The sequence below is a fragment of the Gossypium arboreum genome, chromosome 7, assembly GCF_025698485.1.
Source record: "Gossypium arboreum isolate Shixiya-1 chromosome 7, ASM2569848v2, whole genome shotgun sequence".
Lineage (NCBI taxonomy): Eukaryota > Viridiplantae > Streptophyta > Magnoliopsida > Malvales > Malvaceae > Gossypium > Gossypium arboreum.
The window spans coordinates 100,158,579-100,171,526 of NC_069076.1; the positions used below are offsets into that span (position 1 = coordinate 100,158,579).

General features: G+C 32.3%; 1 protein-coding gene across 1 annotated transcript; it reads right to left on the reverse strand.

The window, feature by feature from the left end:
• Positions 1-52: 52 nt before the first annotated feature.
• On the reverse strand, positions 53-12,488 carry LOC108476287 (uncharacterized). Its single transcript, XM_017778462.1, has 7 exons — positions 11,999-12,488; positions 11,816-11,887; positions 11,096-11,214; positions 10,047-10,729; positions 8,395-8,615; positions 173-293; positions 53-65 (listed from the first exon to the last, which is right to left on the reverse strand). Exons 1-7 carry the CDS (start codon positions 12,486-12,488, stop codon positions 53-55), a joined length of 1,719 nt encoding a protein of 572 aa, XP_017633951.1.
• Between the last annotated feature and the right edge of the window lie 460 nt (positions 12,489-12,948).

The following is a 12,948-nucleotide window of genomic DNA, read 5'->3' on the forward strand; positions in this document are numbered from 1 at the left end:
GTTAAACATAAATCTTACCAAACCTAATATAATAAATTAAATAGTAAATTAATCATGCACTCTTCCTGTCAAACACAACATAAATCTATGAACACACTTCTTTCAAATCAATATCAGTAATAAACGATAAATCTTTCAATTTCAACCACATAAGTCATTTACTAAATCTTACCGAATCGGAAAACTGCTTACGAATATGAGTACATTGTTATCAGAAGCTTTCAGGCTAAACAGAAGCACAAAAGTGCTAAACAGAAACCCATAAGGGTTGAACGGAAGTTCATATAGAAGAGCTGAATGCAAACACATAAGGGTTAAACAGAAGCTCAAAAAAGCTGAACGAAAACCGATTAGGGTTGAACGGAAACTCATATGAGTTAAACAGAAGCTCATGAAAGCTAATAGAAAACTAAACACGAAAGTTCGCAACAAATGTTGAACTTCGGTTAACTTGGGTAATTTTCCGTCAATTCTTCCTTTGTTATCTTTCACCACAGAACAATTGCACTAAATCCCACGTTCCATTCGTTTTGAGTATTCAATTCAAAATTCATAATTTTAACAATATTTTACTTTCATCAATAGATATAAATAAAAACATAACACCATTCATAAATTAAGTATATAACATTACAGTTTAACCATACGGACTTACTTGGGTTAAATTGTAAGATTTGTAATGGTTCAGGGACTATTCTACTAATTTCCCTTTTTCATTATTGTCTATAGGCTTTTGAACTAAAATATAAAATTATCCATTCATTAGCATATATTTCAGTTTCAATTCACTTCACAATTAATACCCCTCAATCTTCAAAATTACACAATTACCCTAACTTTAACGACTTTTGTAATTTAGTCCCTTATTAATTAGTCTATTAAATGAACTAATTTTTATCAATTGAAAATTTATCTAAATATTCTAGCCTATCATACAACCTTTGTTAAACAGAGATTTAATATCAAACCCTAACATTTTTTCTTTTCTCAATTTAGTCCTAAAATTAATATCATACAATAAAATTAAAGCTCTAAATCTATGTTATTTCATCAAAAAAATCCAATATTTATCAATGGTAACTTCCAAAATTTCCAATAAAATCAAAAACTAATGAAATAACTAGTTGGACCTAATTGTAAAAGTCTTAAAAACACAAGAATTACTAGAAAAAGGAAAGAATTAAACTTAAATGGAGCTAAAATAGAAAGCAAGCTTCTTAAGGGTTCTTCAATGGTATTTTTAGGCTGAAGATTGATGAAGATTTGCCTAGAAACTATTAAATCCCATTTTTAGCTATTTTAATTTTATTTCATTTTCCAATTATACCCCTTAATCACCTAATTTCATTTTTTTTCTGTTTATGCAGCCTCAGCCTTCCCATGTGTGTCTAATTGCCTTTTTAGCCCTTCTTTATTTACCATTTAGGCTATTTAATCACTATTTTTTTAATTAGTAAGTTTTTCACCTTTTTCAATTCAGTATTTTTTAATTAATTAATAATCAAAACGTTAAAATTTTTTAACGAAACTTTAATACTACCTTAATGACACTCCGTAAATATTTATAAAACTATTTACGGCTTGGTTTATAAAATCGAGGTCTCGATGCCTCATTTTCTAGACCACTTAACCTAATAAATCCTTATTAAACACAAATTACTAATTCAAAGATCTTCCTAAAACCAAATTTGACTCGTAAATACTTAATAATAAAATTTATGAGCTCACTCGTCGGATTTGGTGGTCTCAAACCATTGTTTCTTACACTACTGAAAATCGGGTTGTTACAATTAAAACATGAATTTAAAGGATTAGGAGCACAAAATTCACAATTAACATTAGATAATCACTTAAAATGTAACACCACCTAACCCTAAACTGTCACCGAAATAGGGTTACAAGGCATTATCGGACTTATACACTAGCATTTATAAAAACCGAATCATAAATTTGCATTTCCAAATCGAAACTTCTCAAATTACACTATAAAGTCCTTAATATGGGTCTACGGGGCCTAATACATGTTTTAGAAGTAATTCGAGATTAAACCGACAACTTTGGAAATTTTACCTTGAAGATAGGGGCACACACCCGTGTAGCCTGGGACATGGCCGTGTGGCCAGCCCGTGGGGTTCCCATGGCCGTGGGGCCAGGCCGTGGGCAGATCTGACTTGCACACACGACCGTGAGGACAGCCCGTGTGACATAAACAGAGAGCCACACGGCTTGAGAACACGCCCATGTGACTTGGCCATGTGAAAACATGATTTTTGACCATTTTTAAGTTATTTTCACATGCTAAACACATCTAATTCACGCCCAAACATTTACTAATAGTTCTTAAATCAAATGTCATTCTTTATGCCATTCAAACTTAGCAAATATTCATTCATTCACTTCAATACCTCTTAAAGATTATGTACCACAATTCATATCGAAATTATAAAACAATATCATGCTAGTCAAACTCATGTAAGTTTAACTTCCAAAATATGCATATTTCATACCATGTTTCAACGTGTAACACCCCCTACCCGTATCCATTGCTGGAATAGGTACGAGGCATTACTGGAGTTTACTGAACATTTTCAGATAATTCTGAGTCATTTATTATTCATATTTTGAAAATAACCATAACGTCTCTTTATTGAGCCCTCGAAGCCCCAAACATACATTAAAAACCAACTGGAATTAAATCGGAGTCATAAAAAAATTTCGCAAAATCTTAAATTTTATTTTTATCTAAGTACTTACTATTTCAATGCTTCTTATAATTAAACATGTTACCATTCAATCAATAGCTTGACACTTGTCTAAGCGTCAAACAACATCATTGTTAGTATACTTGCACATATTTCATCTAAATTCAACATTGATATACTTATTTTCTCGACATATCGCACTTGAGTTTAATAATCGTCTCAACTTACATAATTCCCTTGTATCAACATATCAAAGATAATCATATATGTACATGTCATGAAACATATCATGCTCTTACCGTTTCTTCATAAGCATATATCATTCATTTCATTATATCAATATTTCATGCTCCATCATTTCCATATATTTTATGTATATTTATTCCGGTAATAGTTTATATCAAACTTAACATAAATTATATTCCATGTACTTATACTTATTTCGTTTATCTATCTTCATAATTATTTCATACAACTATTTTGTACATATATTTCCATATGACCAGTTCTTGTAAATATTTCACACAACCATTTCATATAACCATTCGTCATCTGATACGTATTACCTGAATATCAATTGTTCAATAGATGTCATAGCGTCTCCCATCCACGGTCTTATTTATCTTTGACATGATGCCATAGTGTCTTTCAACTATGGTCTTACTCATTTTCTGTCATGTTGCCATGGTATCTTTCAACCATGGTCTTATTCATTTCATATCACGTTGCCATGGTATCTTTCAACCATGGTCTTATTCATTTTCTGTCATGTTGCCATGGTATCTTTCAACCATGGTCTTAGTCATTTCATATCACGTTGCCATGGTATCTTTCAACCATGGTCTTATTCATTTTCTGTCATGTTGCCATGGTATCTTTCAACCATGGTCTTATTCATTTCATATCAGATTGCCATGGTATCTTTCAACCATGGTCTTACACATTTCATATCAGGTTGCCATGGTATCTTTCAACCATGGTCTTACACATTTCATATCAGGTTGCCATGGTATCTTTCAACCATGGTCTTACACATTTCATATCAGGTTGCCATGGTATCTTTCAACCATGGTCTTACACATTTCATATTAGGTTGCCATGGTATCTTTCAACCATGGTCTTACACATTTCATATCAAAGAGCACACTCCCGCGAACCTCATCCTTACAGTGGGATTACCAGTCCAAGCTAAATCCCCTGTAATATAAACTCATAAAGTATTGTCGGGATTACGGTCGAGCTAAATCCCACGCAACGACAATTACTCTAATGAGCTTGGTCGAATTACCAGTCGAGCTAAATTCAGACCCTAATTCGGATTACCCGTCCGGCTAAATCCATTTTACACGTATTCTTCAGAGGGCTATACTGAATAGGATCACCCGTCCTGCTAGATCCTTTTACCGTCGATTCCTTTTCGGACATCCATCGAATTTTCCTTTCATTCAACCGGGATTTATTTTCAATTTATAACGAGTATTAGCAATATTTCATCAATTATCATGAATTGAACATTCAAATCATATTTTTATCGCATAACCACATTTTTCAAGTATTTAAAATACAATTCAGGTTACATAAACTTACCTCATTACTTGTTTGTGTTTATAATTTCATTAATCCGATATCTTTTCTTTTCCACGATCAAGTCTCATAGTTGAGTCGTCCGAATCTTTATAAATAAATTTGATCATCATTTTCATTCATTTAATATTCTAATGCATTTAATTAATGCTCTAGGAAAAATTACCATTTTGCCCCTAAACTTTTAATTAATGACGATTTCATCCTTAGGGTCAGGAAAATAAAATTCTTGCAATTTAATCCTTATTTCCAGCTATTATTCTCATACATATTGATAACAATCCATGAATTCTATAAAATATCAAAATTTTCAATAATTTCAAAACTTTTCAATTTAATCTCTAAAACATGTTTTCCCCCTATCTTGAACTAAATTAATAATTTCATTCAATTTTGTAATTTAAATAATAAAATTAATCCATTTCAAGTAATTTGGTCATTTCTGACATTTTTACAAAATTACCCATAAAGTTTTACTTTTATTCAATTTAGTCTCTGAGCCTAAAATATGCAAATTAGCCATGCTAAATGAATATTCATATATGTTTTCCTCCTCCTCCACTCCATTCCACATCCTTAATGTATATAACACACTTGTAAGTAACATTATCTATATTTTTTATTATTATTTACTTTTATGAATATTCAAGCTGTCCATCTGTGTCATAGTCACTAAATTATTCATATCTGGAGGTATAGAACTCTAAATTAATATCCTCTAATTTTCCCTAAAACTATACTCATATATATTCTTACCATAAAATTTTCAGAATTTTTGGTTTAGCCAATAAGTACAGTTTATTCTTTAAAGTTACCCCTGTTCTGTTGTCTGACAGTTCTGACCCTTCTTCACTAAAAATTAATTATCTCCTTGTACAGAATTCAAATGATATTCCTGTTTATTTATATTGAAAATGGACTCATTCAAGATTCTAAAAATATAAATTTAAGCCCCTAATTATTTCTATGCAATTTTTTATGATTTTCCAAAGTCAGAACAGGGGAACTCGAATTCATTCTGACCTTGTATCACAAAATTCATTATATCTCATGATTTACAGATCTATTACTTACATCATTTCTTCTATAAGAAACTAGACTCAATAAGATTTAATCTCATGTTTTATTCATCCTATAATTCGATTTCTAAAATTTTTGGTGATTTTTCAAAGTTAGACTACTGCTGCTGTCCAGAACTATTTTAGTGCAAGATATTAATTACCATGTTATAACACCCTTATTTTCTTTTTCTACACCATTTCTCATCACTTTCTCTTATTTTCTCTTCACTAACATATCAAGAACATAGGACCTTATGTAAGAAAACTCTACTATAACCTTATTTCCATGCTTTGTCAATAATAACAAACTTAAAAACATATTGAAATCTTGATATACTTACCTTGTTCTATTGATACTAATCTTTAACTTGATTTTCTCTTTCCTCCAGCTTCTATTTCTTGAATCCAACCTGATATTCTTGCTCCCCATCATCTCCTTGCTATCTTTGTCTCTTGATGGCTATAGAAATTCTTTCAATTTCTAGGTGAAAATAATGAACTTTTGGAGGAAGGACTAAATTGTAAGAAAAGGAAAACTTTCTTTCTTCTTCTTCTTCTCACGTTAGTTGCATGAGAAAAGTAGTCATATCATCCTCCCCTTTCTTTCCGTACATATATATATTAAATAAAATAATAATAAAATAATAAAATATTATTTAAAAATCAATTTTAAAGTATTAATAAACTAATATTTATTTATTTAATTTATCTAAAATATCTCCAACATCATCATTGTCTCTAGATTTCTCTCTCTTCCAGTTGACCATTTTGCCCTTTGTGATCTTTTAAAATTTCATTCTTGAGTCATCACTTAATTTGGTAAAATTACAATTTAGTCCCTCATAATTCTTCAGCTATTCAATTTGGTCCTAATTCATCAATTTTCCTTGGTTTCTAGATCATTCCACCCTTAAAATATTTGCACTATTAGTCCTTAAACTTTTCATATTTACACTTTAATCCTTTAAATTTTGAGTTTTTACTCTTGGGCCACAAAACTTTTCTCACTTTTACAATTTAATCCTTTCTTGAATCAATATGTCATAATATACTTCTCAATATTGACATAACTCAAAATTTCCCTTTTTGTCACTTTATTTCCTTATTTTACTATATCACGGATAATATTTTACTATAAAACTTTTCGGGGTATTACACAACGTCTTTCATGCTCATTCTTATCATTTACTAAATAAAATCTTAACAGCCTAGGTACATGCCATTTTACCAAAGGAAAGGTACTTCACCCCTTTGAGTTCGGGATTGGCTTGGATGCTGAGTCCTTAACTTTCTTTCGTACTTAATCCTGTGCATGGAAAACAAACCGTACGCTGAGTATACACTCAGTGGTATTTCTATAAACTAATACTTAAAACAATAATAAGTTATGTCTATACATTGTAACTTAAACTTTTTACTTTTTTAATCTTAATAGCTTCACCCCTTACATTCATTTTACATTTCTTCACTGTAGTTAAGCAATTCATATATATTTATATTTCATGTCTTTCGATAACTTAAACATTCGTAAATCAATAATAGTCACTTAATCGATATTAGAAAGTCTTCAGTACTTTCATTTACCCCTATTAACATAACTCGGACCTAAACGGATACTCGTATCCAACCTACACACCAGAGATAATATACAGTGTTTCATCGGCCGAAACCAGAATACACCGTAGGGTAACAGTAACAGTCATAGTCAGGTACGAAGTCCACTTCGGAACGAATCTGGAATAGTAACAGTAAGGCGAAACATATAGTGTCTCATCGACACACAGTCGGAATATCCCGGAACACTTCCAATCCTATGGCATGCCAATTGTATCCGACTAGCCCGACACTGTTAATAGGGTCTTCAAATTGTTTCATTTCAATACAGAAGTAGTAACAGTTTCCATCATATCATTCATTATACATTCTAACTATTAAAAATAACAATTACATTGTATTAGATCATTAAGCATAGTTTATAGAAATACAAACCGAAATTCTCGAGTTTATTCGATATCCTCGTTCACTTTCTCCTTTCCCTTTTTCGATGACGTTTCCGGTGCTACGTTGGCTACATAAAATTTAACATTTAAAGTTATCAATATATGTTATTTAATAACACACTCTTTAATTTCCATGTAACTTTTACTATATTTCCAATTAGGTCCTACCACCATAACCATTCTTTTTCTTCAAATAACCTTATAAATTTCATTTTATACCTACTTCAAACAAGTTTCAACTCTTAATATTCAATATAAAACATCAATTCTACAATTTAAACAATTTAATCTCTACTATAACAAAACTCATATCTATCTTTACAATTCAATCTTTCTCTCACTTCTAACTTGAATTTCTATCAATTAAACCAATAATTCTTTCACGCATTCAACTTAATCAACAGTTAAAAATTCAATAACTTTCTAAATTTCAACAAAATTCAAATAGTATTTCTTCCTAAGATTCTATAGACACCAAAATTACAAGAAAATGGATTAAATTGACTTACCACTTAAAGCTTGAACCTTAAAACCTTATTTTTCCTTTTTTTTTCTTTCCCTTTTTCTTTCTTTCTTTCCCTGTTCTGTTTCGTCCTTTTTTCTTTCCTTTTGCTTTATTCTTTTATTATTTCTTTTATTATATTATTAACTATTATATTATTATAATTATTAATTTCTTAAATAATAAGTAAATACATTTATTTACATACATTTGTACCAGTTATAATAATACAAATGTATTTATACTTACCACACACTTGTCACATAAGGCTTATTTGCTAATTTAGTCTTTTGACTTTTCTATAGTTAATAATTAAACCTTCACACTTTATTCAACTTAGTCCGTATACTTAATTAACCCTAATAAAGCTAAATTTACTTAATTAAAATCTAATTAACCTCCCACTTAACTTCGTAAATATTTATTAGAAATAGTTACGAATCTAGTTTTCAGAATCGAAGACCCAAAAACTCACTTTTCCAATGACCTTAAAATTTGGGTCGTTACATTTCTCCCCCTTAATAAATTTCGTCCTCGAAATTTACCTGAAAAGAGATGGGGGTACTGTGATCTCATTGTATCCTCTGATTCCCACGTTGCTTCTTCAATATTATGACTACTCCTTTTTACTAAGGGAACTCGTTTATTACGTAATTCCTTTACTTCACGTGCCAGTATCTTAACCGATTCTTCTTCATATGACAAATCAGGTCGAATCTCTATATCTTCAGTTGAAATCAGATAAGAGGGATCTGATCGGTATCTTCTAAACATAGAAACATGGAAAACATCATGAATTTTTTGTAATTCAGAAGGCAAAGCTAAACGATATGCTACCAGTCCAATTCTTTCTATAACCTCAAACGATCCAATATATCGTGGAGTCAACTTACCCTTCCAACCAAATCTCAAAATTTTATCTAAGGAGAGACTTTAAAAAATACTTTGTCTCCAACTGAGTACTCAATGTCCCGTTGTTTCAGATCTGTGTATGATTTTTTCCTATCAAAAGCTACTTTCAATCGTTCTCGAATATTTCTAACAGTGTTTTCCATTTCTTGAATTAACTCTGGACCAACCACTTTTCTTTCGTTCAGTTCCGTTCAACACATTGGTGATCGACATCTCCGACCATATAGAGCTTCATATTGTGCCATTTGAATACTTGATTGGAAACTATTGTTATATAAAAACTCAACTAATGGTAAATAATGTTCCCAACCTGATTCAAAATCAAAGATAATAGCTCGGAGCATGTCTTCTAAAATCTGAATAACTCGTTCGGACTGTACATCAGTCTATGGATGAAAAGCTCCACTAAAATGAAGTCGAGTACCGAGAGACTCATGCAACTGTTTCTAGAACCTTGATGAAAACTGTGGATCCCAGTAAAAAATTATTGATATAGGAATACCATGTAGTCTTACAATTTCTCGGATATAAGATTCTACCAACTTTTGAAGTCACTAATCTATTCTGACTACTATAAAATGAGTTGACTTTGTGAGTCGATCAACAATCACCCAAATAACATTTTTCTTACCAGTTGACATCAGTAACCCGATTACAAAGTTTATCGTGATGCAATCCCATTTCCATTCAGGAATATTAATAGGCTGAAGTAATCCAGTCGGAATCTGATGTTTAGCTGTAACTCGCTGACATGTTAAACATTTAGCCACACATTCCACTATATCTCTTTTCATACCTGGCCACCAATACAGTTCTCGTAAATTACGATACATCTTCGTTCTTTCAGGATGTAATGCAAAAGAACTGTCATGTGCTTCTCGAAGTATTAACTCTCTCAACTTTGAAGTAGTTGGATACAAAGTCGATTCTGATATCTCAAACAATCATACTCATCAATGCTAAAATTTTCTATTATATCATTCTGCACCATCTCTTTCTTCTTCATTAGCTTTTCTTCTTCATTAGCTTTTCATCTTCTAACTGTGCTGTTCTGATTTGATCAAACATTACTGGTTTACTCTCAATTCAGCCAAAAGACTTCTGTCATCAACAATACATGAGCTGTGCAAACATTGCTCTCAATTCAGTTGCAGCCTTTCTACCCAATGCGTCCGCTACCACATTAGCTTTACCCGGATGATAGTCAATAACACAATCATAATCTTTTAGAAGTTTTATCCACCGACGCTATCTCAAATTCAATTCTTTCTTTGACAGAAGATACTTGAGACTTTTATGAGCAGTGTAAATATAACACTTTTCGTCGTATAAGTAATGTCTCCAAATCTTCAAGGCAAATATCACTTCTGCTAATTCTAGATCATGTGTTGGATAATTGCATTCATGGGGTTTCAATTGTCGTGAATCATAAGCAATTACTTTTCCACTTTGCATCAGTACACACCCAAGACCATTTAAGGCAACATCGCTGTACACAACAAAATCTTTTCCCGACTCCAGTAAAATCAATACTGGTGCTTCTGTTAACATTTGTTTCAATGTTTTAAAACTTTTCTGACACTTCTCACTCCAAACAAACAAAACATTCTTTTGCAATAACTTTGTCATTGGTAAAGCTATTTTTGAAAATCCATTCACAAACCTTCGATAATATCCAGCCAAACCAAGCAAACTACGTACCTCTAACGCATTTCTAGGAACTTTACACTGAAGTATGGATTCAATCTTCTTTGGATCTACTCTAATCCCATCTGCTGATACTACATGACCAAGAAATACCTCTGTTAACCAAAACTCGCACTTACTCAATTTTCTATATAATTGCTTCTCTCGCAATATTTGCAAAACAATTCGAAGATATTGTTCATGTTCAGTTTCAGATTTTGAATATACTAGAATATCATCAATAAAAACCACTACAAACTGGTCCAAGTACGGTTGGAAAATCTGATTCATAAGATCCATAAAAGTAGCTGGAGCATTTGTTAACCCAAATGGCATCACCAGAAATTCATAATGCCCATACGGTGTACAGAATGTTGCCTTCAATACATTACTCTCCTTTACCTTCAACTGATAATATTTCGACCTCCAATCAATTTTTGAAAATACAGAAAATCCTTTTAGTTGATCAAATAAATCATCAATGCGAGGTAACGGGTATTTATTCTTGATAGTTACCTTATTCAACTGTCGATAATCAATACACAACCGCATCGAACCATATTTCTTTTTAACAAATAACATTGGAGCTCCCCATGGTGATGTACTAGGTCTTATAAACCCCCGATCCAATAAGTCTTGCAGTTGTACCTTCAGCTCCTTCAACTCAGTAGGTGACATTCGATATGGAGGTATTGACACTGGATCTGTACCCGGGTATACTTCAATCACAAATTCAACTCCCCGATCAGAAGGTAATCCAGGCAATTCTTCAAAAAACACATCAGGAAATTCACATACAGTTTAGATTTTACTGCATTGACTCTTAACTAAATCGAAATTAATAACATATGCTAAGAAAGCAGCACATCCTTGATAAAGAAGCTTACTAGCTTTAATTGCTAAAATAACACGAATAGTCCCACTAGTCCGAATGCCATTTACTTTAATCTGATCACCACTTTTATTCTGAATAGTGAATTTCTTTTTATAACAGTCCAAAATTACTCCATGTTCTGATAGTCAGTCCATGCTCAGTATAATATTAAAATCGTCAAACGGCATAATCAACAGATCAACAGAAAAAATATTATCCTAAATCATTAATAGACATTCTCGACATATCTGATTCACTAACATAGTTTGCCCCAATAGACTAGACACTTCTATCGTTGCTTTGGACAATTCAGGTTTTAACTTTCCCGTCTCAACTAGTTTTGTATTAACATAGGAATGTGACGATCCTGGATCTATTAAAACATAAACAGGTTCTGAATATAATAACAATATACTGTCACTACATCATGAGCATCCCCCTCGTCTCGAGTTCTTAAAACATATGTTCGGGCCAGAGCTCTTACTTCAGATTACTGTGTAGCATTTTCACTAGCCTTTCTAATTCCACCTCTAGCAACTGAACCACTTCGGCCTGAACCTCGGCCTCTGGAAACAGATTCAGATCTTTGTGATACCGTTGGTGCTACCTTACCAATTTTCGGACAGTCTTTTACAAAATGATCAGTGGATCCACAATGGAAACAACCCCCAGTTAACTTTCTACATTCTTCCCTATGTTTGTTTCCATAATATTCACATTCTGGAATTTCAACATTCTGAGCTGGGCTTCTGATACTGCCAGTAGATACAATAGTTTGTCTCTTTCGACTTCTGTCTCATCTTTCTGATCTTGAACTGAATCTTCCACTACCACGAGATTCCCTAGATCGTTTGAATTGTAGACTTGAACTAGTTGTTCTAAGACGTTTTCCAGCTGAATGGCAGTTTCAGACTTTTTACTATTCCCCAGTACTTGCTCAATCATTTTAACTCTTTCTACTAAATCTACAAACTCCGTAATCCGTAGAAGCATCAATTGCAGTTGGAATTCATCTCGCAGTCCTCTTAGAAGTCGCTTGCATCTGTCAGCTTCAGTCGGTACAAATTCAATTGCATATCTGCTCAGTCTCAGAAATTCCCGTTCATAATCCACTACGGACATATCTCTCTGTTTCAACATCAAAAACTCTTGTTTTTGGTCTTCCATATATGTCTCTCCCAAATACTTCTTCTAAAATTCCTGTTGAAAAAATTCCCAGTTTACCTATTATTCTGGTATATTCTGAATCACTAATTCCCACCATATGTAAGCCTCTTCTTACAACAGAAAAAAACACATACTAAACTTTCCTATGGTGTGCATTCTAATTGCTTCAAAATTCTCTTGGTAGTCTCTAACCAATTTTCAACTATTGTTGAATCAGTTTCCTTTTATTCCAGAAATTCTGTAGCTCCATACTTTCGTAGTTCCCTAATAGGAGCTCGTCGGGTAGGAGGAGTAGAAATAGTAGCAGGCATACTTCCTACCGCTCTTTGAAGAGCTTCAGCAATCATTCTAAATATTTTTGTATTATCTCTTCCAGTATTCAGTGGTTGGTTAGCTATTGGGTTTACACTTGGGGTTACAGATTCAGATTCATTTACATCACATAATTCATCTCTACTAT

What these genes read in the sequence shown, in the direction of transcription:
- LOC108476287 (XM_017778462.1), bottom strand. Translation starts at nt 12,488, where the DNA reads ATGGAAGACCAAAAACAAGAGTTTTTGATGTTGAAACAGAGAGATATG. An exon ending in GCTAGTGAAAATGCTACACA is followed by an intron (nt 11,215 to 11,815) that starts GTAATCTGAAGT and finishes TGTTTTTTGAAG; the next exon opens with AATTGCCTGGATTACCTTCT. An exon ending in ACTGCTCATAAAAGTCTCAA is followed by an intron (nt 8,616 to 10,046) that starts GTATCTTCTGTC and finishes TTCTATGTTTAG; the next exon opens with AAGATACCGATCAGATCCCT.